This window comes from Sipha flava, unplaced genomic scaffold (genome assembly GCF_003268045.1).
Source record: "Sipha flava isolate LNK unplaced genomic scaffold, YSA_version1 73_pilon_pilon, whole genome shotgun sequence".
In the NCBI taxonomy this organism is placed as follows: domain Eukaryota; kingdom Metazoa; phylum Arthropoda; class Insecta; order Hemiptera; family Aphididae; genus Sipha; species Sipha flava.
Window position 1 is genome coordinate 4,680,817 of NW_020273613.1, and position 23,498 is coordinate 4,704,314.

The following is a 23,498-nucleotide window of genomic DNA, read 5'->3' on the forward strand; positions in this document are numbered from 1 at the left end:
GTAGTAGTAGTAGTAGTAGTAGTAGTAGTAGTAGTAGTAGTAGTAGTAGTGGCGGTCGTATCAGTAGTAGTATGGTAGTGTAGTAGTGGTAGTAGTAGTGGTAGTTGTCGTTATCCGCGGGGGCACCGCGGTGGCGTAGGGGGGAATATGGACGGCGGCGGTACGCCGTGTGTGTGTGCGCGTTGCCAACGGCGCGCAGTGTGTTTTTTAATTTAACTAGTGCCGGACACGATGGGCTGCAGACACGATCCGACGAAGACATGCTGTTTAAAGGTGAGAGACGATCGAAACTTAATTTTACTAGCGCGCGCGTGCACACGTTGCTCTGACGTTCGTTAGTTTACACCCCTACCTACCCCCGGTCACCCTCGTTTCACGGATCGTAACAATGGTTGCATTGTAATATTTGATCGTCCGACTATGCACATGGTGGTGAGTTCATTGTAGCGTCGTTTCCGTTCTCTTTATATTTTTTCGCACCGCTCGGTTTTTTTTTCCACCCGAGAGAAACCTGTGTACCGGGTTTTGCGACCGTCCTGTAAACACGTAACACGTCCTAGCGAATCCGTAAAACCGCGTTTATTAGTTCGAACACTGTCGGTGCGAACGCCGACCTAGTTGTCCGCCTATAAGGGGGACAACGTATTCTTATCCGTGCCCATCATGGCGTAGGCGAAAATTTTGTTTTCAAGTGCGTTTTGATTTTCTTTGGATTATAATATTTTACACAGTTCGTAATTCGCTTGAAAATCAAAATATCGTAAAAACTTCATATCATATAGCATATCGCGGATGATGTGTTCTTCCTTTTCGGTTCAATAGGTCATTTTACTCAAATGTTAAAGCTGACAACACAAAATTAGTTCTATTAAACGCATGTTGTACGTGTATGGGACGGAGACGACACATGCGGTTGTGGTGTCTTCTAAACAAATATTATTGTATAATACAGTTTCGTGTATATCATCTACCCCTGTGGTCTTCAACCTTTTTCGACCTGCGACCCACTTTTCTTACCAAACATTTTTCGTGACCCATGTAAATTTCGATAGCCATGAAAGCCAAATAAAAAAGTTAAAATTATTTAATGTATGCCATATTAGAAGTGTTTTTATAACAAAATAAATCAAAATTAATATTTTTTATGTATTTAGGAAATATTTAATTTTTAATACAAGTAATGATACAAAAAAAAAAAAAAAATACATGTAATGATACCGAAAAATGTACATGTTTTGATATACAAAAGATATGAGTGCGATATTTGTCCCGAACTGTTTTCACACGAAATACCTCCACTTCAGCTCAATTTAACACAATGCAGTTTATAAATATATAAAATGTAAATGCGATTTATAAATTAAGTCAACCTATCACTTCATTTGATTGTTTATTATTTTTTTCTTTTATTTGAAGATTGAAGCTTCAACAGCAAATATTATTAGCTATTAGATGTTACATATTTGATGTGTTAGGTGTTAGATTTAAAATTACAATATTACATATGAAGTATTATATAGGTGAAGTAAGATGTAAATTAAAATTTATTAATATAATATTTGTGATACTTAATAATGTGACCATTTTCAGAGTTTGTTTTTCGCTAAGTACTTTTACTATGTTGGATGGCATGTTCAGGTCGGTGCGTATTGAGGTAAATTGTGTTCACTCCTCCACTATGTGTTCAATAGTTAATGATTAGTGGTATATGTTGCATATTGGTTTGAGGATTTTTTCTAATTTAGTATGAGTGTTTGAGAAAAAAGGGTTCATTCTAATCTTCTACAAATTTAAAGTAGTATAAAATAGTACGGTTTCGGTTCTATTCGAAAACATTTTTATGCAGTATCATATGACATAAATTATATAATATATATAAATATGATTTTTTAAAATTTTAAACAGAAAACTTATCGCAACCCACCGGTTGAAGACCACTGATCTACCCTATACAACTGCGCCCCCGTTGTGTTTCCCTAATCGAAGTACAACTCTGTATTCGGTTTCCTATCGGCTGTTGGATTGCATCGCTCTGCAGTACTGCACGTTTCGGCGGGAAGAAATATAGAAAACCACCAGGCGTAAATAATGAATGATAACAATATTACGATATAACAGTAAATGGTTAGCGTAAAGGTGTTCAATGTAAAACACACGACACTGTGGTTGTCGCGGATTCGGCAAGTCGTTTCGACACTAGTCGAACCCGCCAAAACGATTCCGCTCCGACCTATTTGGCCACCTACGTTACACAAACAAATTTTCTGCTTTCCCTCCCTCCAAAATGTCATATTTCAGCACTGTCTTAAGTTTTGTTAAACTTAAAAAATGTTATCGAAACGATTTTTAGTTATTGTTTATATGTTATATGTTATATATTGTTATATGTTTTATATTTTGTTTATAACTATTATTATACAAGTAATTATTATGATAACTTGTATTTGAGATTTGATTTATAAAGCTGCCTTAAATTTTCGTCTACCCTTGTTTTTTACACACCTTGCACACCTGGTTAGTGCGGCCTTGGATATACATACCATTTTAAGTGGTTATTAATCATCGTCGGATTTCTCGTAAGTTTGTTGTCAACGGAAACGAGCGTGCGGAAGGCAGCCCGTGGATCTAATTGTCTAACTCTTTATAGAATACTGTTTTCATACACTGATGTCTGCACGAATCACGCTTGTCGATTTTTTTCTTTTATTTAAACGAGTTATTAACATTGAAGTCAAAAATAACCCGGAGCCATAATCTAACCATCTTTGGGTGCTTAATTACCTCATATTTTTGTTCTACACATTATAGTGATAATTTCGAGATTGCCGTTGGTCAACTTGATAATCTTTCTTTCTTTCTTTCTTTTCTCTCCGTCGATTCGATACTATTGAATACTAGTGATACGTACAGCTAAACGTTGTCAAACACGTCGTAGTTTAACACGAGCCTACACGAAAACACGTAACCATCCATGATTACAGGCAAACGTTCGTGCGGGGTAAACAACGAGCATGGGGTATCGCAATATCTACGCCAAACCGATGGAATTTTATGAACGAGTCTTTTGTTTTGCGGTAAACCGTAGTCATAGATATTTCAGGTTATATTCGCGTGTACATGAAAAATGATTAATAACATTGCGAATGCAAAATACGAGTAAAACAAACGCACTTGGTACAAAGTATTGAGCACCAGTAATATATGTGTACACGGTTTTCAATACAACTTAGTTAACAAATATAAGCGTGCAGTTGTTTTATGTGTTCGATTGTTGACAGATACTCGACTGCAAAAACGTATTGTATAGTGTTATAGAAGAGCATTGAGGGGGAAGGGAGGTGCACTTCATTAATGCTACGTTATGATATAGCTATATTCCGTGAGATACTACGGATATTACAGTGTCCTATTCCATTCGCTCAGGTTTTTAGCGCGCGACACGAGTGTTTCATTTCACTATTGTGCTTTGAAGTTATTCGATTAACTGTCATTTGGACGAGGTAAATGTGTTTATATTATCATTTATCATTGCACGTAGACCAAGACTGTTTATGTTCTTTTTCCGAAAAATCGGATAACTTCATAGTTTACAACTGACACAACAGTTTCATCATTATAATTTGGTACGCATGTTTGATACTTAAACGTTTATGAATCATCCGATAATTTTGTTCTACTCGTATTATATAGTTTTATTTTATGATCAGTTTTATGTTCGTATTATTATTAAAGCCAGAGCTCGGATGACTACGTCCAATAAATCGAATAGTTTAGATTAAAAACAATTTTAAAATTGAATTTTTAATAGGATATTAAAAAAAAAAAAACAAGTCACTTCATAGAACCCTTCGTTAAATAATATTTTTAACATATTATGCAGAAAGTTTAAGAAAACTCTTATTTTACTACTTTATTTTCTATACATTTGTAGTGATAATAAAAATTATAAGATTCCTAAATATTTATAGTGTATACCTTAAATTCAAAAATTTAAGATTAATTAATCATTATTATCGATTATTGTTACTTTTAAATTAATAAATTTTTAACATGAAAATATTATAATGAGTAGTACATATTGTATGTACCGTAGTAGATTTTAACAACCCTATTATTAAAATTTTCATACATTTATTATTCCTCGATTTAAAATATTTTGTCTATTTCAATTACTATAACTTATGGTTCAAATGTTCACTATTATAACTGTTTTAACGTAAAATATTGTATAAATTCATACGCAAAGTGAAATTTTAATTTTATGATGGTCAATTGATTACTACGTGCGTTTGGTAAAAGGGGAATGTTGTGTATCGAAAAAAAAACTTAATAGTTCAATCAAATTCCTCCCCAAAAAGATATAAGGATTTATATTTTTTTTTTTTATAAAAATAACAATATTAAATCGAAAACGATTTGTACACTTCTTATTTATATTAAAATAATTATGAAAGAAAGTATTTGAATTTAAATATAATCGTTCACCAAACCAATAAGACTTATATCTTCGTTGTATTAAACGAATGGGAATTATTTTCGCTTAATGGTGTAATGCGGCTGAAATAATATATAATTCCACATCTGTAGTAGTAACAAATGGGTTTTCATTAATCATTGTATGCTTCACGCAGTGACGAGGATAGTTAAATACACCGATGTGTAAATTTATGCATCCTACTATACACCGAGTCGAAACCGTTAGAAATTAAAACCATTGTAAATACTTCTTATATTGTTCCGAATTAAATAAAATGTAATAAATTCTTCTTCAGTGAGATTATCAAACGTAAATGAAATGTAGTTGTTACAATCTATATTGGTATTGCAAGCAATCGTGTTCGAACTCGAAATAACTTGTAAAATAATAATCTATGCCTATAATAATAATATTAAAATAATGCGTTTGACAACTACATTCACATACTCGATCAGCGTTCCGCTAATTTCTATGTAATTGCATCGATTTTATAATAAAATTACGAAAATTGATCTAATGCCATACTGGGTTTAATAATAATATAGCACGTGATAACCCGGACCATAAGGGTATATTAATGTACAATAAATGGTTCGTAAATACTTATTCGTATACCATTACACCCCAGTACGGCAGAACATAAATTGTGGCTCAGCTGGTGTGTGTCGCACCTTGATTTTAAAACATCTTTATATTTTATTGGAACACATGCGCTCGATTGCCGTGTACGGTCCCCGGACATATGATAATGTTTCTTTTTTTTTTCGAGCTCCAAACTATAAGACGGACACGCATATGTATTACTAACTGAGGCCACCACCGGACGTATTGCGCGAACTTATACACATTATATCTGATACATTATAATACGCATATGAAATAAGACAAATAAAATATATGGTATTGCAATGTAGCGCGCGAGTAACGGGTGTCCTGCGGCGGCGGCTGAGGTTGGCACATTCGAAATACGAGTAATATACTGTTGTGTACCCATACCCTCACGTTCCCGCAAAGAGTTGATCGGAACGATCGAAACGGAGCTTTATATAGGGGACGTACATAATCGTTTGAGTTAAAAAAAGTAAATAAAATAAAAACTTGAGCAAAAGCGAGATGGTAAACTGTGGAAAAAAAAGTTAACATTATACAATCTGCGGAAAAACTGATAAGATACATTATACAAACTTTGGTAATTTATTTTAAATACTGCATATAAAAATAATATAATATGTACCCATTTACTTATATCGTTTATGTTATGTTGCGTATTGCGTATAAAATGGTAAGGGAAATCCAAATGTAATTTTGAGTTTTAACGAAACATACTAAATATTGGTTCCTTTACTTTTGATAACACTAGTTAATACCTATTTACTAGTGTTGGATGTGACTAGAAGTAGTTAAAAGTTTAATATTTAATTCAACGTGATGGAGTTTTCATCAATGTTTAGCCAGAATGGCAAACAATTAATAGTGTCAAATAATTTAAAAAAAATCAATATGAATCAAAAATAAGTGATAATAGTACATGGAAACACGCAAGACGCCACATAACAAAATTAATTAAACGCTATACGTACACATAGATAGGTATAAATGATTTAGATACTATATAGTACTCGTATATAATATCATAGGTAGATACATAAAATAAATTACCGCAGCTTGTATAATGTATCTTAACGGTTTTTCCGTAGATTGTATAATGTTAATTTGTTTCTTGCCGCAGTTTATATACAGCCGAGCAAAAAACCAACGAAAAATAAAAAGTTCACTGTGCTAGGAAAATACATTACCGAAATAGGTATATAATACGTTAGTATCGAGCGGTTTTATCTGTGTGTACGTTTTGATAACATATATTATTATTATTACTATTGAAGGGGATTGCAGTAATATGATTTTTTGTCTCTATCACACGCTCAACATAAGGATTTAGACGTTTTCTATTTCCAATGTACCGATCGATAAATCTATGTAATATGTATTATTTAGAAAACTAATTAAAATTCGTCGTAAAGACTACTTTAAATCGACTTTTTTTGATTTCGTCTTTAAAGTTTTTACAAAAATGCATTTAAACAAAAATTGTATGTTAAATACAAAAAAATAATAAAACAAAAATAATGTAAAGTCGATTTCAAGTAGACTTTACGACGGATTCAAATGAGTATTAAAAATCCTTATCGCATTGAATGATCGATGGGTACGTTGTAAACAGAAAACGTTGAAATCTGCGCGCTGCGCCGTTGCGCGTGCGATTGATGGAGACCGAAAATCATTGTCTATGATCCCCAGAATTTAATCCTTGACGACCGCGGAAAGAAATAATCGTCGTATAACTTCGTCACGAACTTCCGATAGCGTACCAGTCTATTACGGGTCCACCGTCCCAATCTGATTACGTACTTAATTACGTCTATCGTCAAATCTATACCAAATATTGTGGAATGAAGTGGCGATCTCAGGTTGAACCTCGCTCTAATGACGGCACAGTAATTGTTTTACTGTCTAAGCGTATCATTATTAATAGTACTACTACTACTATTATTATTATTATTATTATTATTATTATTATTGTTATTACATGTTATCTTTGTATTCGAACGTATACGATTAATCACAGCGTTGTCAAGTGATTTTCATTTTTATTTATTTTTTACCTACACGTTTATACAATAATAAAATCTAAACCACTACGGTTATCGAATACATGTGTTCGATCCATCCACGTGTATGTGATCTGTTAGCAAAATTTAACTTTCTTCGCTTAATTTTTCAACTCGTTAAATTCATTTAATATCGAAAAATGTACGTTAAGTCTATGCCCATTTAGTCTAAAACTTGAGAGTGCTAAAATTATTTATTCCTAGGTGATCCATGTGAGGCAAAGCTCCCCATCCCCCTTATATAACATGACAAACACAAATACCTAATACTCCTATTACATATGTACATGTATAACGTATACATGTACATTATATATGTCCGCGGCATTAGTGCATATGTACTAATGTACTAATGCATGTACTAATGCAAACTAGAATAAATTCATTCTCATAAACGCAAAATTATCTTCTTTAAAAAATATTTTTACTTCAAAATAAACTGAAGGTACTAAACACCCCATGACACTCCATACGTACGCCAATCTTTAAGTTTAGGGTTAAATAAGTAACTTCTTATAATTAATAATTTGTTAACGTAACAACTGAAATAAGCAAAAAAAGTAAATTAACTCAGTTAAAAATAGGTTAAATTCTTTTTTTTTTTTTTAACCAGATAATAATATAAATACGTTATTATTATTTCTACTGAAGTCCAGGAATACAACGCATTTCAAAATTCTATAATTATTATAATTTCGATATTTTCATTAAAAGCATAAGTACAAAAAAAATATATATTTATTTTATCTCTTGAATTTAAATTAGGAAAATTATTTAGGTACTCAACGTAATTAATAAATTAATGAACTGATTAGTAGCTACTTACCGGCAAAAAACAAATAACTCGAAAGTTATAAGTCACTTAAAAAAAAAATAAAAAAATAGCTCTTCTATTAGCTTTAATTCATTTATTTTAACGTTTTAACACGTTAATGTCTAGTTTTGTTTTTTCTTCTATTACACGCAATATTATACGAGTATATTACATTACATGGTTATTACCGTACAGTTATTAACACCAATATTATTTTTATCTGTTTAATCGTCGTCATTAACTTTTTTCATCGACTTTGTATGTTTACGTTATGTCTGGGGACAAGGAACACACGACCAAAATAACAATATAATACCTAACATCAATAATAATATGTAGGTAATGATCAAGTACAATACGGTTCGATTCGCTGTGACGTACATGAAATAATAACAGGTGAGCGATACTACGACAAGAGTTCTTGCTATTTTATTATAATAATACTCATTTATTTGAATAATGTAAATATTGCATTAAGTGTCGTATCAATAATATTATCGTTGTTATATCGAAGGGGTCGATCGGCTGAACCGTTACAGGAGGGGGGCACCCTTCTGCCTACATGAACCTTTAGGCCGACGTCGAAAGTATAAAATATTGTATAATATTATTATTATTATTATTATATATATATATATATTTTTAAACAAATATTAGGTACATCGTTATTACCCATCACAGTGACAGTCCCAGTCTAGATCTCTTAGACATGTGTATTTAGTCTTTGTATAGTTCTCTCGAATGAACAGTGTCTAATCGGTACATGCAGACAAAGCTTCACGTATTCCAAAGTATCATATATTATTTAGTCTATTTAATTTCAATCGAAATCATTGTTTCCATACTGAAAATAAGAAAATAAACTAAATGAGCGAATGGATTACAGAGGTAAAAATGGTTTTTTAACATGCGATTTTCACCAATAAATCCGATGTTTTCGATAAAAATATTTTTAATTGGTTTTTTTGATAAAAGAAATCACTTAAATCCGATTTTTTTTTTTACGAATTTAATACTTCCAACGCCAATACCTGTTCAATATCTTCACATTACTTTTCGGTTAAAAGGTCAAAAATAAATTCATATTATTATCAACAAATGAAATACACAGACTATTCGGTTTTCGTGTTGAGAATAACAATAATTAACTTATCTGTGTAATTTTTTTATGATATAATGTTATCTTCTTCCGGTAGGTAATTCAGTTGAAATATTCAAGAGACTTTCGCAAATCAGAATATATTAATATCAAGATGATTTAGTTGATTTTCATTTGATCAAATTCAGTTTTGAATGACTATCTACTTTAAAATATTATTAATATGCATTGAACTGGGCATAACAAGTAATTTAAAATTGTATTTATATTTCAGCCAGTCATAAAATAGGTCGAAAATTTAATACTAAAGTATTGGTTTTGCTATTGGTCTGTCTAGTCATGGAAGTGGTTTCAAGAGCTAACGATTTAAACTTCACGAATGCCATATCCGTTACCACGTTACACATGAATTACTGTTTCGGCAATGACGTTCCACCAGTGAGTCGCCTTTTAATACAAAAAATTGTGACATTAATTTATATAATTAAGTAATACATTTATACGCGCATAATAATTTATAATCATTTATACTGATACATTTTGTATTATTTTCTACCCCACTGCATTGTTTGAATATTAGTATTTTGTTTAGCCAGTTGAATATATAAAAAACCATGGAACGCATAACACTAATATGCTCTCGAAATTCCGTAATCCTACCAAAGGCTTCATCGCTAATAGGAATAGTGACATAAAAATACTAAAAAAAGTGCGAACGCAGCTGAAAATCGCCAGAAAACATTTTCGGAACAACCGAGAAATAATCGCCTGGCTTTATAAAGACGTGAGTACAGTCATTAATTAACAATATATCTGTACACTTATGTACACATATATATTTTTTTTATCGGTTAAATCTCTAATGTGCAGTTATCACCAATCAAACTTTTATTGTTTTGACCTTTTGATATCCAACAATTATTAATTTTATCATTATAATAAATGTGTATTTGTGTGTGTGTGTGTGTGTGTACGTGTGTATGTGTATCGATCAAATTAATCCGAGTACATATTATTATGTCCGAGGTCAATATATTTATTATTCGATAGTAAATCTTTAAATAATTCTAACGCACTCGACTTGCATACATTTAATATGGTCATTTAGTAGTTCAGTTTTATCATTTATCTATATTGTTTTACGTGTTTTTCAATGCTCGCCCGTTATCTCGACAGGTCATAAATACGTGTATATAAATATATATATATTATAATTACACAGCAATGAGAAGTTGACATATTACACGTAATTAAATATCTGAATGAATGCATTTTTATTCAGATACTGCAAAAATTCCGAAGAGCATACATATATTCTTCGACAAGCATTCGCGTAATTCATTATTTAAATTTGTCTGCGACGGTAATAGTATAACATTGTGTTTTTATAAACAAACACTTGTTCGATCTTTACTCGGAGCATATTTTTTTTACGCAACATTTTATAAACAATAAATCAGTGTTAAACTGTACGTTAACTATTATTATTCTGTTCTCCGATTTGAGGCTGATTCGGTAGTGTATCCGTGTACATAATACACACGAATTCGATTACAGGTGAAGACTGTGATGGGAACAGATTACCATTACGATTGGCTGCCCTCTTACCCGCTGAACTGGTACAAGAACCATGTCGAAAAACTTGACAAGGACACAAAGGTGAGCATAGTGAATTGAAATCGTTACCTATACATATTATTATAATATTTGTATTATGGTACATCAACGAGTAAAATACGAGTTAGTACTATTGCAGTACGTAAAGTAAAATTGATCCGTTTAGGTTTATAGACTGCAAACCGTTGTACATTTAGCTTTTCACGCGATAACTGTTGGCTGTCCAATACATAATTATACAATTATTATACATAATCGTAATAATATCTAGCAAGATCTGTATACTATTCTTTATCTGTATACCGTCCGTAATTGTTGACAATAAAAAATTAAATCAGATATTTTTAACCGTACGGTGCGTTTACAATTTAACTATGCCAATTGAAAATACCAATAACATATTATATTATACATTTGAAAACAAATATTATATTTTATTGTAATATAAATAAAACGAAATTCTGTTTAATCAAAACAGTAAATTAATGTTTACCAATGATCTAAAAATGTTTCGTTTAGATAATAACCCAGTTGAAAATGATTTAATTCACTTTGGTATAAATATTTTCTATGAATAGTGTACTTATCATAATTTACTCTTAATATTAATAAATACCGGATGACATTTAACAGTACTTGAATACGGTAAATTACAATCGCGATGGTGATACACTATATCGGAATTTAGAAATTATTAATGACTTTGGTATTTTATTTTTGATCCTAAATTTAAATTCAAATTAACAAAATTGTTAACAGATCAAACAAAATCCTGGGTTTCATTCATTGAAATTCTGCGTACTTTAATAATTCGTTGCTTTTAAGTCCATTTATTAACTGCCGTAGTCTCTAATTATGCAACACTTCTCATAATGCAGTTATAAAAATTATAAATAAATTAAAAATCGATTTGTTCATATAACCAAACCTCGATTCATTTAAAATTATCGTAATTTCATTCTTATTGATTTATTGCTATAAGTGTATTATATAATTTGTATATTACATTCTATTGTTTTCATATTATTATTTACCAACGTTTTTCATAATTATTGGATTTATGTAGTTGGCCCTGGTTCGACTACAACGTCAATAAATATAAATAAAAATAAAATAAAATTTTTAATTAATTATTTTACGTACCTATATGAAGAACTCTATGGTAATAATATGAATTTAATATGACTTTACAAGTGCGGGTATAATACATTGTATTATTTATTATTCTACGATTTTGTTTATACAAATTATAACATGAGTTGCATTTTTCCATTATTTACTAGTTCAGCAGTCATACCATGCACCATAAAGTTATTATTTGTGTATACTATATATATATATATATATACATATTTCGTTGTATAAGTGAACATTATTATTTTTTAAAAAAAAAAAAGATTTTAAGGTTTTGTAGGTTTTTACAAATCCCAGAAAATTTTTAGGTTGCATATTTTATACACAAAACTTCTACTGAGATAACCCTTCTAACGATCTATTGATAACTTAAATAATACATCAAATAATCCCAGCACATGCTATCAGATGCTTATTCTATAAACATCCGTGAACGTGGTTTATATTGTACTTTATGACAGAATAACGATACGTTGTACGATAATATTTACAGCGTAAACGAGTGTTTATCGAAAATGAATAGGTATTAATAGATGTAGACTATATTTGTCCGTTAAAAATCATGCATCGTCGAGTAAACATACGCATGTCCTGCTGTCCAGGTATTGCTAATAAATTACTATTTCGATATCAAACGTCATGTTATTATATTAATTAATTTAAAAATGGTTGTTGTTTTTGTTGCACAACACGTGCGCTGGTGTTAAGTACGGGTATTTAGTACTTATAAATCTATCCAAGTAAAAATATAATAGTCAATGATTTTTCATCGTGAACGACGTCGGCACTTCCTTATACCTTGAGAGAAATAAAACGTCGAAAATACGATGAAACAGAGACGTAAGAGGTAGTGAAATCAAGACGATACTGAAGTTACTACCGAGATACTTTTGTAAAAAAAATAAAAATAAAAATATTGTCTACAACAATATAATAAGGATCAATGTGTAATAACAATACAACAGTTATGCTACTACCCCCGCAAGGTAACGACATTATTGTGATTGTAGCTGTTGTGAGTGACGTATTTTCAAACCCCATCTAGGGAGGACAGCTTCAAATTTTTCTAAAAAGTATGTTAGTTTAAAATATTATAATTGAACATTGATTTATTATAAAATAACGATAACAAGTATACCGGTGCGCCCGAATTGCATGCCAAAAAAATAAACATAAATTGGAATGTCCGAATTGCATGTCACGTCTTGCAGGGGTCTGTCCGATTTGAGATTAACTTTAAAACTGTATGATGTAATTTCTGAAATATTATCTATTATAAATAAGAAAGGTATTACTAATGTCAAAATAAAAGTGAAAATGGATTGATAAAATATAGCATCCCAGGATATTAAAAATAAATAATAAAAAAAAATTGCTAAAATCGAACCGACATGCAATTCGGACATACACCTCTGAGACGTGGCATGCAATTTGGACAGACCTCTGTAAGACGTGCTATGAAATTCGGATATATTTTTTTTTGGCATGCAATTTGGATGCAGCCCAAGTATAAACCCCTTATGCTCCAAAATCTCTCTGCTATAAGTTACTACATAATATAATATAAATTTATATTTAAACAGTTCACACAATATATAATATATAATAAATTAATATTTTCTCTATGTGTATCTACGTAGTAAGTTGATTATGAATTTCGAACTAAATTTTTTATATTATTTTGTATTGCGATCTTGTAAACCAGAGGTCTTCAACCTTTTTATACAACGGGCCACATATTATTTTTTTTAAACCTCGTAGTATTTCATATATTTCGTAGTATAAGTATAAGTATTTTCGAAGGCCATTCGTAGTATTTTATATAAAATATATAAATATATATTTTATATAAAAATTCAGTTTTATTCTTACAATTTTTAAAATTACAAATTATTATTATTAAAACATAAATAGATAAACTTTTTTTTTTTTTTAATTACAATTGTTTTTTATTTTATTTTTAATGTGAAAACATTTAAAATGCGATCGCGGACTGCATTTTATGACAGGGTGGGCCGCGGATTGAAGACCTCTGTTGTAAACTATACTATCATAAATTATAAGCTACACATTATATACATTTTATAACACACATATCGATTCGGCCGTAGATATAAATTTTTTGTTTTTATTTATAATCCTGAGGAAGTTTAGATCCTGGGCTTTCTCCTCCCCGCTCTCCGTAAATAAGTCATTACTGTTGAATTGCTGATTAAATTATTCTTTTACTTAACTAGAACGACTACAGCAGCAACGCACGAGTACGGTGTATTTATAATTTTGCGCCGTGTACTAAAAAGTACTGATATATTATAATATTGTTATGATGAAGTAGAGTATAAATATTTTTAGCACACGTCTGTAGTAGGTGCGCATAAAAAATATCACTGGACAGTTCATTAAAGAATAGGTTGTGGGTTTGTCCCCATTTTATTGTCAACAAAACACGTCAATAAATATCTACTTAGTTTTTCGTTGTGAGTCACTTGCCATTTACATATTGTAATATTTTTGTTCCACTTAATAACTGTCAACAGACGAAACGGCAAGAAGTTGACAAATTTGTCCATTAGGCATCGTTTTTCGACTTGATAAGCTATTTCAAAAATACGCGTCGTATGAGTATTTTTAGCAATATATTTTTTTTTACATCCATAGAATCAACAAGGGAAAATCTAATTTTTTGCAATTAATGAGTTTAATTTATCCTTCAACACTGATGTTTTCATTTGAAGGCAATGGCATGATGTATTTGTTCAATATCCATTTTTATAAATTTCTGTATTGTGAATATTATTTATTATTTAGTTAAAGTATTATTTATTCTTATATTAACTGTGACATCGATTTATTATAATTTTATATATATTTAAAAACCGAATAAATTCTCACAAGTCTTCCGTTGTTGTAAAATTTAAACGATTGATTACAATATTCAGCAGTATATAAATTCTTATGGGATTTTAATGTTTTTCTAGATGTTTACGCTTTTGCCCGTGCTACGAGATTCATTAGTCAACTTTTCAGTCACGTTTGACCAAATGCGACAGTTCGGTGAAAGAAAGTACATGTCCAATTACACAGTGATAAAACGAATTTTGGACGATCTATTCAATCACCTTACCGCAGTGAGTTATCTTAAAAATATTTGAACATTAATACCGCGTGTTAAAACGACGTTACGCTCATACGAACGGGTAATATAATGTACAATGTAGATACTATTAAGTTATCTTACAATAGAAAAATTTTTTTTAATTATTACACAGCGAATTCGTTAAAAATCAAATCGTCCGCTTTTGAACGTGTATACAGCGTATATTTAGGTAAAAAATATAAATGAAAATGAAAATGCAAATGAAAATCAACGTAAGACCAAAGATAGTAGGTAAAAAGAATATGTGTAATACAACGCATGTAACAGTAGACAAATGATTATCATGATTAAAGGACCGAAACGAGAAATGAGTGATCTACATGGGCAGAAGACAATAATTGTACGAGTGGCGGCTCATGGCGCTCGCGCGTAGTTCAATACGAAATGGACGACATAAAAGGGGGCAGCGTACCTTGAGAGAGGTTGAAGGTTGAACCACAAAATGCGTTGATAGTCGGAAGAGGACGGGAGAACCAATTTTATAGTTGCTGAGCACTTTTAAAAACGTAATGTCTACTACGCTAAGGTTATATGTACACAATACCTATTATAACACGTGTAATAAACTCGTCAACCGTCACGTGGGCGGTGGTTACACATAGGTGTACGCAATAATAAAATCGATACAGATAATATGTATATGCGCATTTTGTTAGTACACGGTGGCGCGCGATGTGTACGGACACAATAGATCGTTGATCAAAGACCTCCTACGTTGGCACCTGGTACATGTACGTATAATAACATATAAAGTATTATATACGTATGTTGGATCGGTCCACGATTACTACCACCCTTTGGGTACCGAGTCGGCGGCGGCGACGTTAAACGGACGCGCGCAGTGGCGGACGAAGGAGCACCGGTGGATCCGGCGCAAACGGCTACTCGTCGTCGTCGTCATCGTCGTCCTTTCACCAAAGAATTAATACCATTAATACACATGTATACACGTATCGTATACGACGTTTGCGCGTGCATAGTACGCAGGAATTGTACATAAATTATAACCACGAACGTTGTTCACCGCCACCCGCCGGGCTGAAGGCTGCAGTCAACGGAACACGTGTTCTTTTACATACGTATCGATTCGGGTATCGTTTGCAGTGGGCTCTTCTAGTCGCGGTGCGGACAATGAGACTGTTTGTACGGGTCTTCCGTCCATCTTCACGCCAGCCACGTACGTCGTAACCCGTGTTATTAATAAGTTTTCCGCGTGGTCCCTCCCGTTGTGGACGATCGCATTTTTTACCACGGGGCGTCCGGGGATTGGACGTTAATGCTCTGCGACTTTGAAAATAACTTCGGTGGACGGTCAGAGCCGTTGGGAAACCTTGGCGCTGCAATACGTGTATCGACTCGTGAGAATCGTTTTAAAAATCTAATCCCCGGGCTATCGAGCACTAAATTGGTGGACCAAAATGACATGTCGGCAGTCTTGAAAATATTCGGTCGTGCGAAACTTGCAAATTCCGTACTTAGGGTCATCGATAAAAACGATAAAATGTTAAATTTTCAAATATAGGATAGCCGCCGCCGTGCAAAAACGTCCGCGTACGTCAAAGGATTTCAAATTTTAGAAATCGTCTTATTGCGTGACGAACGATCCATACAGAGACGGCATATCATAACATTAATCGAAATTTTCAGGGTAAATGTGTTGTTTTCTCATAACATCATATTATATTAAGTATACAGTGAATCAGTGGCATAGGAAAAATCCTTAACGCCCCTCACATAATTAGAAGAAATCGCCTTTAAACCAATTACAAATTTGACATGATATAAATTTTTAATTTTTAATTTTAGTAAATTTTTTTAAATATATAATTTATATTTATAATCTATTATTATAGTGTTTATTTTAAACTTTGAAAAATTACTTTTCTCGCTTTTGGACTAGCGAATTCATTGATAATTTATTCATATGAAAATTTCTATATAAATTCCCTTTTGCTTTTTTCATAATTTCATCATAAAATTCACACGTAGTGTGTACAATTAGACACAATTTAAATATTTCAAAAAATATTATGGATACATTTTTGAAGGTAAAATAAAAATACGACTTATGCATAATTTTGCGCTCCTTTGTAATTGCATCTTTGGAACTCTTAGCCCACCGCGTCACTGCGTACGCCATCGGGTATCCGTGTCGTGGCGAAACTCAATGCGAGCATGCATATGAAGGCCCTAACTAGAAAGGGGATTTAGGATTCGGAACCCTTTCGTCTCATCCGTAAATATTTTCTTTAAATAAAATTGAATGACTTTAAATGACTATTACTCGTACTATTGAAATTTTAAAATTTGCTAAATATTTATACTATAAACCTCCTCCCCAAAATATTTTTCTGGCTATGACCTCGATCAGTGGCGTGCCGAGATAAAAATGTTTTTGATGCCAATTGCAAAGTCTAGTTTACCACCCACCCACCCATATTTAAATTCATATTATTATTATACATGTATTATATACATATTATTATCCAACAACCACCCACCCCTTTTTAACTTGATGCCTGGGCATCATTTAGATCTATATTCGGCACGCCACTGGCCTCGATGCATATAAATTATGTTGCATAACCCCGTAAGGTCGGCGGATCGTGCGTACGAGCAACGCCACAAAGTCTACAAATCCACGCCCATCACAACGAATTTCGATCCACATGTGAGATGTGAGAAAGTGACTTCGGGCTGATCGTAGCTGATTGAGAAAATATTCGGCGCAATGAGATCTAATCGATTCATTAATACGCTCAGCTCCCTATGGCCATTGCCGACTTTATCTTTGGTGTACAATAACATCTGCAGCTCAACGCCGCCGCCGTCACCGCCCGAAGGTTTCCAAACGGGTCTTTGGTCGTGACGATTAGATGTTAACCTACACCACGCACATACTCCAGTATTTATCCATCTATACGAGTATGTTAGCGGCAACGTGTATAATATATCAAATATAAAAAAAGTCTAGGAATTCTATACAATACCTGGTGTTTATTAAAGAAGTGTATAATATATTTTTTTTTACATACATTTTCTAAATATTTTATGTAATAACTAAGCTATTCATAAAATGACAAACAACCAATTGGCAATCTGTAGAACTTTTATTTTACAACGAAAAAGTGCTTCGTAAGGCGATCTCTTTATACTTTTATGATAAGCGCGATTTTTCATCAGTTGAATAAATCTAAGACCTTCACTCCATTTTAAAGTGTTATTGTTCCTCATCCACGTTATCAACATATTTTGAATGTCCTAGTTTGCACGTTCGACACTTCCCTGACTTTGAGAATGTCGAGGTTTTCCATGAACGATTTTTAAATTGGGCTAATAATTTTTCCTGTTAGAAACAATTTGATTAGAAAATTCACGACCGTTGTCGGATTATAATATTAAAGGTGCTCCAAGTAAAGTGAAAATATCCACTGAATTATAAGCCACTTCTGCAGTTTTTGTCTTTAATGGTCTTATGACAACAAATTTAGTTAAATGGTCCTGATAGACCATTATAAATTTAAAAAGCTGATCAACATTTGATTGAAAATCAATCAAATCAACTTGACAGCGAATATTAAATTCACTATAAATAATGGGTTTCACTATTAATCTTTTTCTATTTTTTTTATGTTTTAATTGACACACTTCGCATAATGACAAATAAAGATCTACTTCGAAGCGCGTAATATTTTCAAACTTACTACTAAGCTCATATAACATTCTATCTCGTCCTCCGTGTCCGAACAATTGGTGAGCATCATGTAACTCATCAAAAACATCACTTTCTTTTATTTAATATAAAATATTGTTATCATTATTTTTAACAGGATAAATTAGTTTATTATTATTATTAACTATAAAAACATCATATTTTTTAAGTAACCAATAGTCGTGTGGTTTTTGTTTTGTTTTTGATTTAGCATTATCAATATCTTTAACTAATTGATAATATCGCTTATCAGTTAAAAACACTATTTTTTAAGATAGTGATATTTATATAAATATTTTTTACGATCTTTAATTTCATGCATTCGACCATCCCCGAACGACTTTTTGTCAAAGACTAAAATATGAAAATACTCAAAATAATCACTATGGTAACGAAATAATTATCGCGTTATCTGTCTGGCATTTGAAACCATACTTCATTAAACTTATCGATATTACAGATTACTAATCAATTTATATTAGGTGAAGGTAGATTGTAAAATATTAATACTGATAACATGTTATCTAACATTACCTAACCTTTGACATTTCATATAATACTTAGAGAATTTAAACAATTTTATAGATTTCCGGCTGTAGTTGGTGTTATATAAAATTCCTAGACATTTTATAAAATACCAATATTATACACATTACCACTAACATATATACTGTATGCTAAATATAATATTTGTATATGGTATGTAGAGTGTGAACTACCTGTAAAAAAGGTCGATTTGTATCCGATTTAATACTTTGTCAGTTTTAACATTCTTATAAAAGGAATCGATTGACACGAGTAACAGCACAGACATTTATTCACTTCTTCAACATAAACCTATCATTGAGATCAAATTATGGTATTCCGTTCTGTTCAATCTCTCTCTATTCATTGTAATTAACTATTTTTATATCATTCCTCTAAGGCACCGATTTATGTATTTTTATATACTTATTTACATTATGTAAATTATAGTTATGAAGTAAGTGCAGCTATACTGTGGTGTATTTTGTTTGAATCTTCGAGTGTTTATCCTGCAACACATACATTATCAGTTAGCAAAAGAGATAAAGTACCTAACGATAAAAGACAACGCGATGCGTGTTTCATAAATAAGTGTATTGCGAAAATATTTTTTTTTTAAATAAGATAACTTTCTTCAATGAGTAACATTGATTTTTTCGGTAAATTGATTTGTGGTTTTTTCATTTACATGTTACTGTTATGCAAAATTTTACAAAATATTGATTTGTTACTATATTTGTTTTTTATATTAGTTTGTCCACATAATAATTTTGTATTTAACATTTTCAATTCAAATTATATAAAAAATATTTTTAAAAACTCAAATATTGATTGAGAAAATGTACGTTAACTGTTAAAAAAGTCCGACTTCAAATTAGTTGAAACATAAGAGATGAAAAATGTCATCAAACTGTATGGTATTATTATTATTAATATATATTATTATATACATATACATTTTTCGCTATATAAACATAAATATACATATTTTTATTCGTATTTTCTTTTTGTATCGATAAACTTAATTGTACATAACTGACAGGTTTTAAAAATAATCTCAAAGTTCGAAGAAAATATTAAGAATTGAAGAAAAAAAACGATAGATCAATTAATTAACTGATGGTCTACTCTTAGCATTACTCATTTTCATATTTTCACATAGTTAATTACTTCGATTTTTATTCAAGGTCAAATAATAATATACATATTATTGGTCTTAACTATATATATATATATATATGTATGTATTTACACTCACTATATTACTAACTTATAAATGACAATTTCACTACGATATTAAAAGTTGATGTCGTCATTGAGAAATTAAACGCATACTATTTACGACCGATGACAAATTTTAAACACAAATAAAAGGAAATCGTATCACGTGTACACAATATAGGTAGGTACTTAAATAATAATTGAAAATCATACCATTCATGCAAAATCAAAAAGCGTGTATACGGAGGGATTATTGTAAGTGTACACTCTATGTATTTATATGTACCTAATAGACCGTTAATAATTCAGGGTTGACCGCAAGATATAATAAATAAACCAAATTTTACGTGTGTGTGTGTGTGTGTGCGTAGTCATTCATACTGAAAAAGGTGTATTTGTATTTCATTATATTTGCACGGTTTGAAATCCCACTTCAATATTTCTACGCTTCATTAGTAACGCCTCCGCACGTTATTAACGCGTATGCCACCATTAAACACGGGGTAACCGACGACGGTCTCAACAGTTATAATACTACTTATTCATGCAAACAATGTGTACCTATACGGGCTAGCTTATACTATAGTGTTTATGCGTGTATGCGGTATATTCATTCAGCTGTATCATGGACCGATGTTTACGAGCCACGGTCATTGAACAGTTTTTTATAATCAACGAATAAATACGTTATACTATAAGTACTGGACGTGTACCGACGTGTCGCGATGCCGGGGACCTACGGATACGATTTATGAAAGCGTTTCACGGACGTCGCGTACGCGTTTATCAGGCGCACGCGTGAATCGTCCAAGAGGATGGTTGGAGAGGAAGACGAACGAATATAACCCGACGAGCGATGCATACATATTTGCATCGGTATTATTACGATCCGTTACCGGTGTGGGATGTACTTTCGTTGTACTTTTTGTATTTCTTCAAGAAAAAATCCATAATCCGTGAAAATTTCAACGTGACGATGATGACGGTAGTTTGGTATAATAAATACTTATATTGTGCGTGTACGATTCGAGAACGCGATCAATCCAATCACAGCGCGGCGAAACGTCAAACGACACGCAGCATGACGGCCTTCCGTATTCTTCTCCGTGGTCGTCTGCTGCAGCTGTTCACAGAGGTTAGGTTAAATGGCTATTGTACGCGACGCACGAGCGCTATTTGCGCCCATAATAATGATACGATTTCAACAATATTTTTTATCGGTGTGATAATCTCGCTAATCCTGCACAGTTGTTTTTAGTCGCTAAAAATATATTATTATTTTATTGTTATTATTACAGCGTATACTATTTTTTCTTTTTTTTTTACGAAAAACAATAAACCCCATCGCACAGTGGGATATTTTCATAAAAACCTGGCCAAAATTGGAAATTTCAAAATGCATTTATAATGATAATTGTTGATAGTCTATCTAATAGAGATAATATTAAAGCAATAACGTAAAATTTCACGTTGATATCAGTATCAATTTTATTGCGATAATACCTCAAAGTATGGCATTACAGATGTGTCACGCACATCGGTATTATTATGTACAAAAAGTCTTGCTAGTACTTAGCTGATATTTTGTGTTGTATAGTCGTTTTTACGAAAAAAAAATGAACTCGTTACCTGGAGGTATGTATATATTATTTCATCAATCTATAATTATAATTTTATATACAATTTTAATTTAAACTACATAAATTAAAACAAAATATAAAAATACAAACTTCAATATTAATTTTAGTTGACTTCCGAGATAGTCCGAGTTCAGGCAACCTTTTCTTTTTTTAGTGAATGTTCTGTAGTTTTAAAAAAATTAAAAAAACAATAGCACATACTTGCGCTTATTCATGTAAATTACTTTTGATTCACATACATGTGATTAAACGTATCGAAATTGTTCTTATTCACACCATACTTGGTATTTTTATACTAATGTTATAATATTATAATATTTTAGAATCTGGTGATAATCATATGTCTTTAAGTCGGAGAGTTTTATTTAATATTATGCAAAAAATGAATGCTAAACAATTTACTGTACGATTTGATCATTTGAAAAAACGTTTAGTTACATTAACAGAATGCCCGGAAAATTCATTAAATAAATTATTATCATACTTCATTAATGAGTTTAAATCTAAATGGCAGTCATCACAGAGAAAAAAGGACATATTTCTATTAAAAAATAAAAGCTGATTAGACTCTGAAATACATTTTTCTTCGAAGATTTCAACTCAGTCGGGGAAATCTAGTGGTCGGCCTTCAATATCATATCATGATAGTAGTAATCGATTAAGAAGAAGAAAAACCGAACAATTACGTACCCAATATAGTCCAACTGTGCTTTCATATGCTGTTTAAATGTCTTTAAGAAAATCGGGAAATGCAGATAGTGCTTACGTCATAAAAAATATTACGTGTACAACACCTATAAGAGCTTCAAAGTACAACAAATCATATAAAGACACTAAAAATAAAATTAAGGATATTTCCAATGATAAAGCTCTTTCTTTGCTTATTGAGGCGTAGTTAACAAAAAATCAGTACAATTTAATTAGGAAACAGGCAAAAAATCATAGTTGTAATATTTATCCTGCCTATTATCTTTTAAAATCAGCAAAAAATGAGTGTTATTCTGATAAATCTTGTTTGAAAATAACAGAAAGTTGTGCTGAAGTGAAATTACAAGCATTATTAGATATAAATACTCAACGAATTTTAAAATCACATGGTAGTATTTTTGATTCACTGAGTGATAAATATTTTGAAAAATTATATTTAATTTCTAAATGGGGTTGTGATGGTAGTTCTGGACAAAGTGAATACAAACAAATTTTTAATAGTGAATGCGACTCGGACTCAAGTATATTTTTTACATCTGTTGTACCTTAGAAATTAGTTAGTGGAGATATAGATGACCCCAATAAGATAATATTATGGCAAAATCCCTGTCATTCATCATTCAGTTCGACCAATTAAAATTCAATTTATACGTGAGACCATAGACATAACTTTACAAGACATGCCACCACCCATTTAGTAATTAATAATATTTGAAAATAATTTT

The 23,498-nt window shown here is 31.4% G+C and overlaps 1 protein-coding gene across 6 annotated transcripts in view; it reads left to right on the forward strand.

Moving 5' to 3' along the window:
* Window positions 1-122: 122 nt before the first annotated feature.
* Window positions 123-23,498, forward strand: part of LOC112692397 — a 45,187-nt gene continuing 21,811 nt past the window's right edge. The window contains exons 1-5 of one of the 6 annotated variants that reach the window (XM_025567059.1): window positions 123-273; window positions 9,334-9,497; window positions 9,652-9,843; window positions 10,617-10,718; window positions 14,789-14,938. In XM_025567059.1, coding sequence (XP_025422844.1) covers window positions 261-273; window positions 9,334-9,497; window positions 9,652-9,843; window positions 10,617-10,718; window positions 14,789-14,938 — 621 coding nt within the window. In that variant the 5' untranslated portion in view covers window positions 123-260. Of the gene's footprint in view, window positions 274-8,246; window positions 8,357-9,201; window positions 9,306-9,333; window positions 9,498-9,651; window positions 9,844-10,616; window positions 10,719-14,788; window positions 14,939-23,498 lie in introns of those variants that run through there. The other 5 variants (XM_025567054.1, XM_025567056.1, XM_025567057.1 and 2 more) reach the window with 5 other exon arrangements.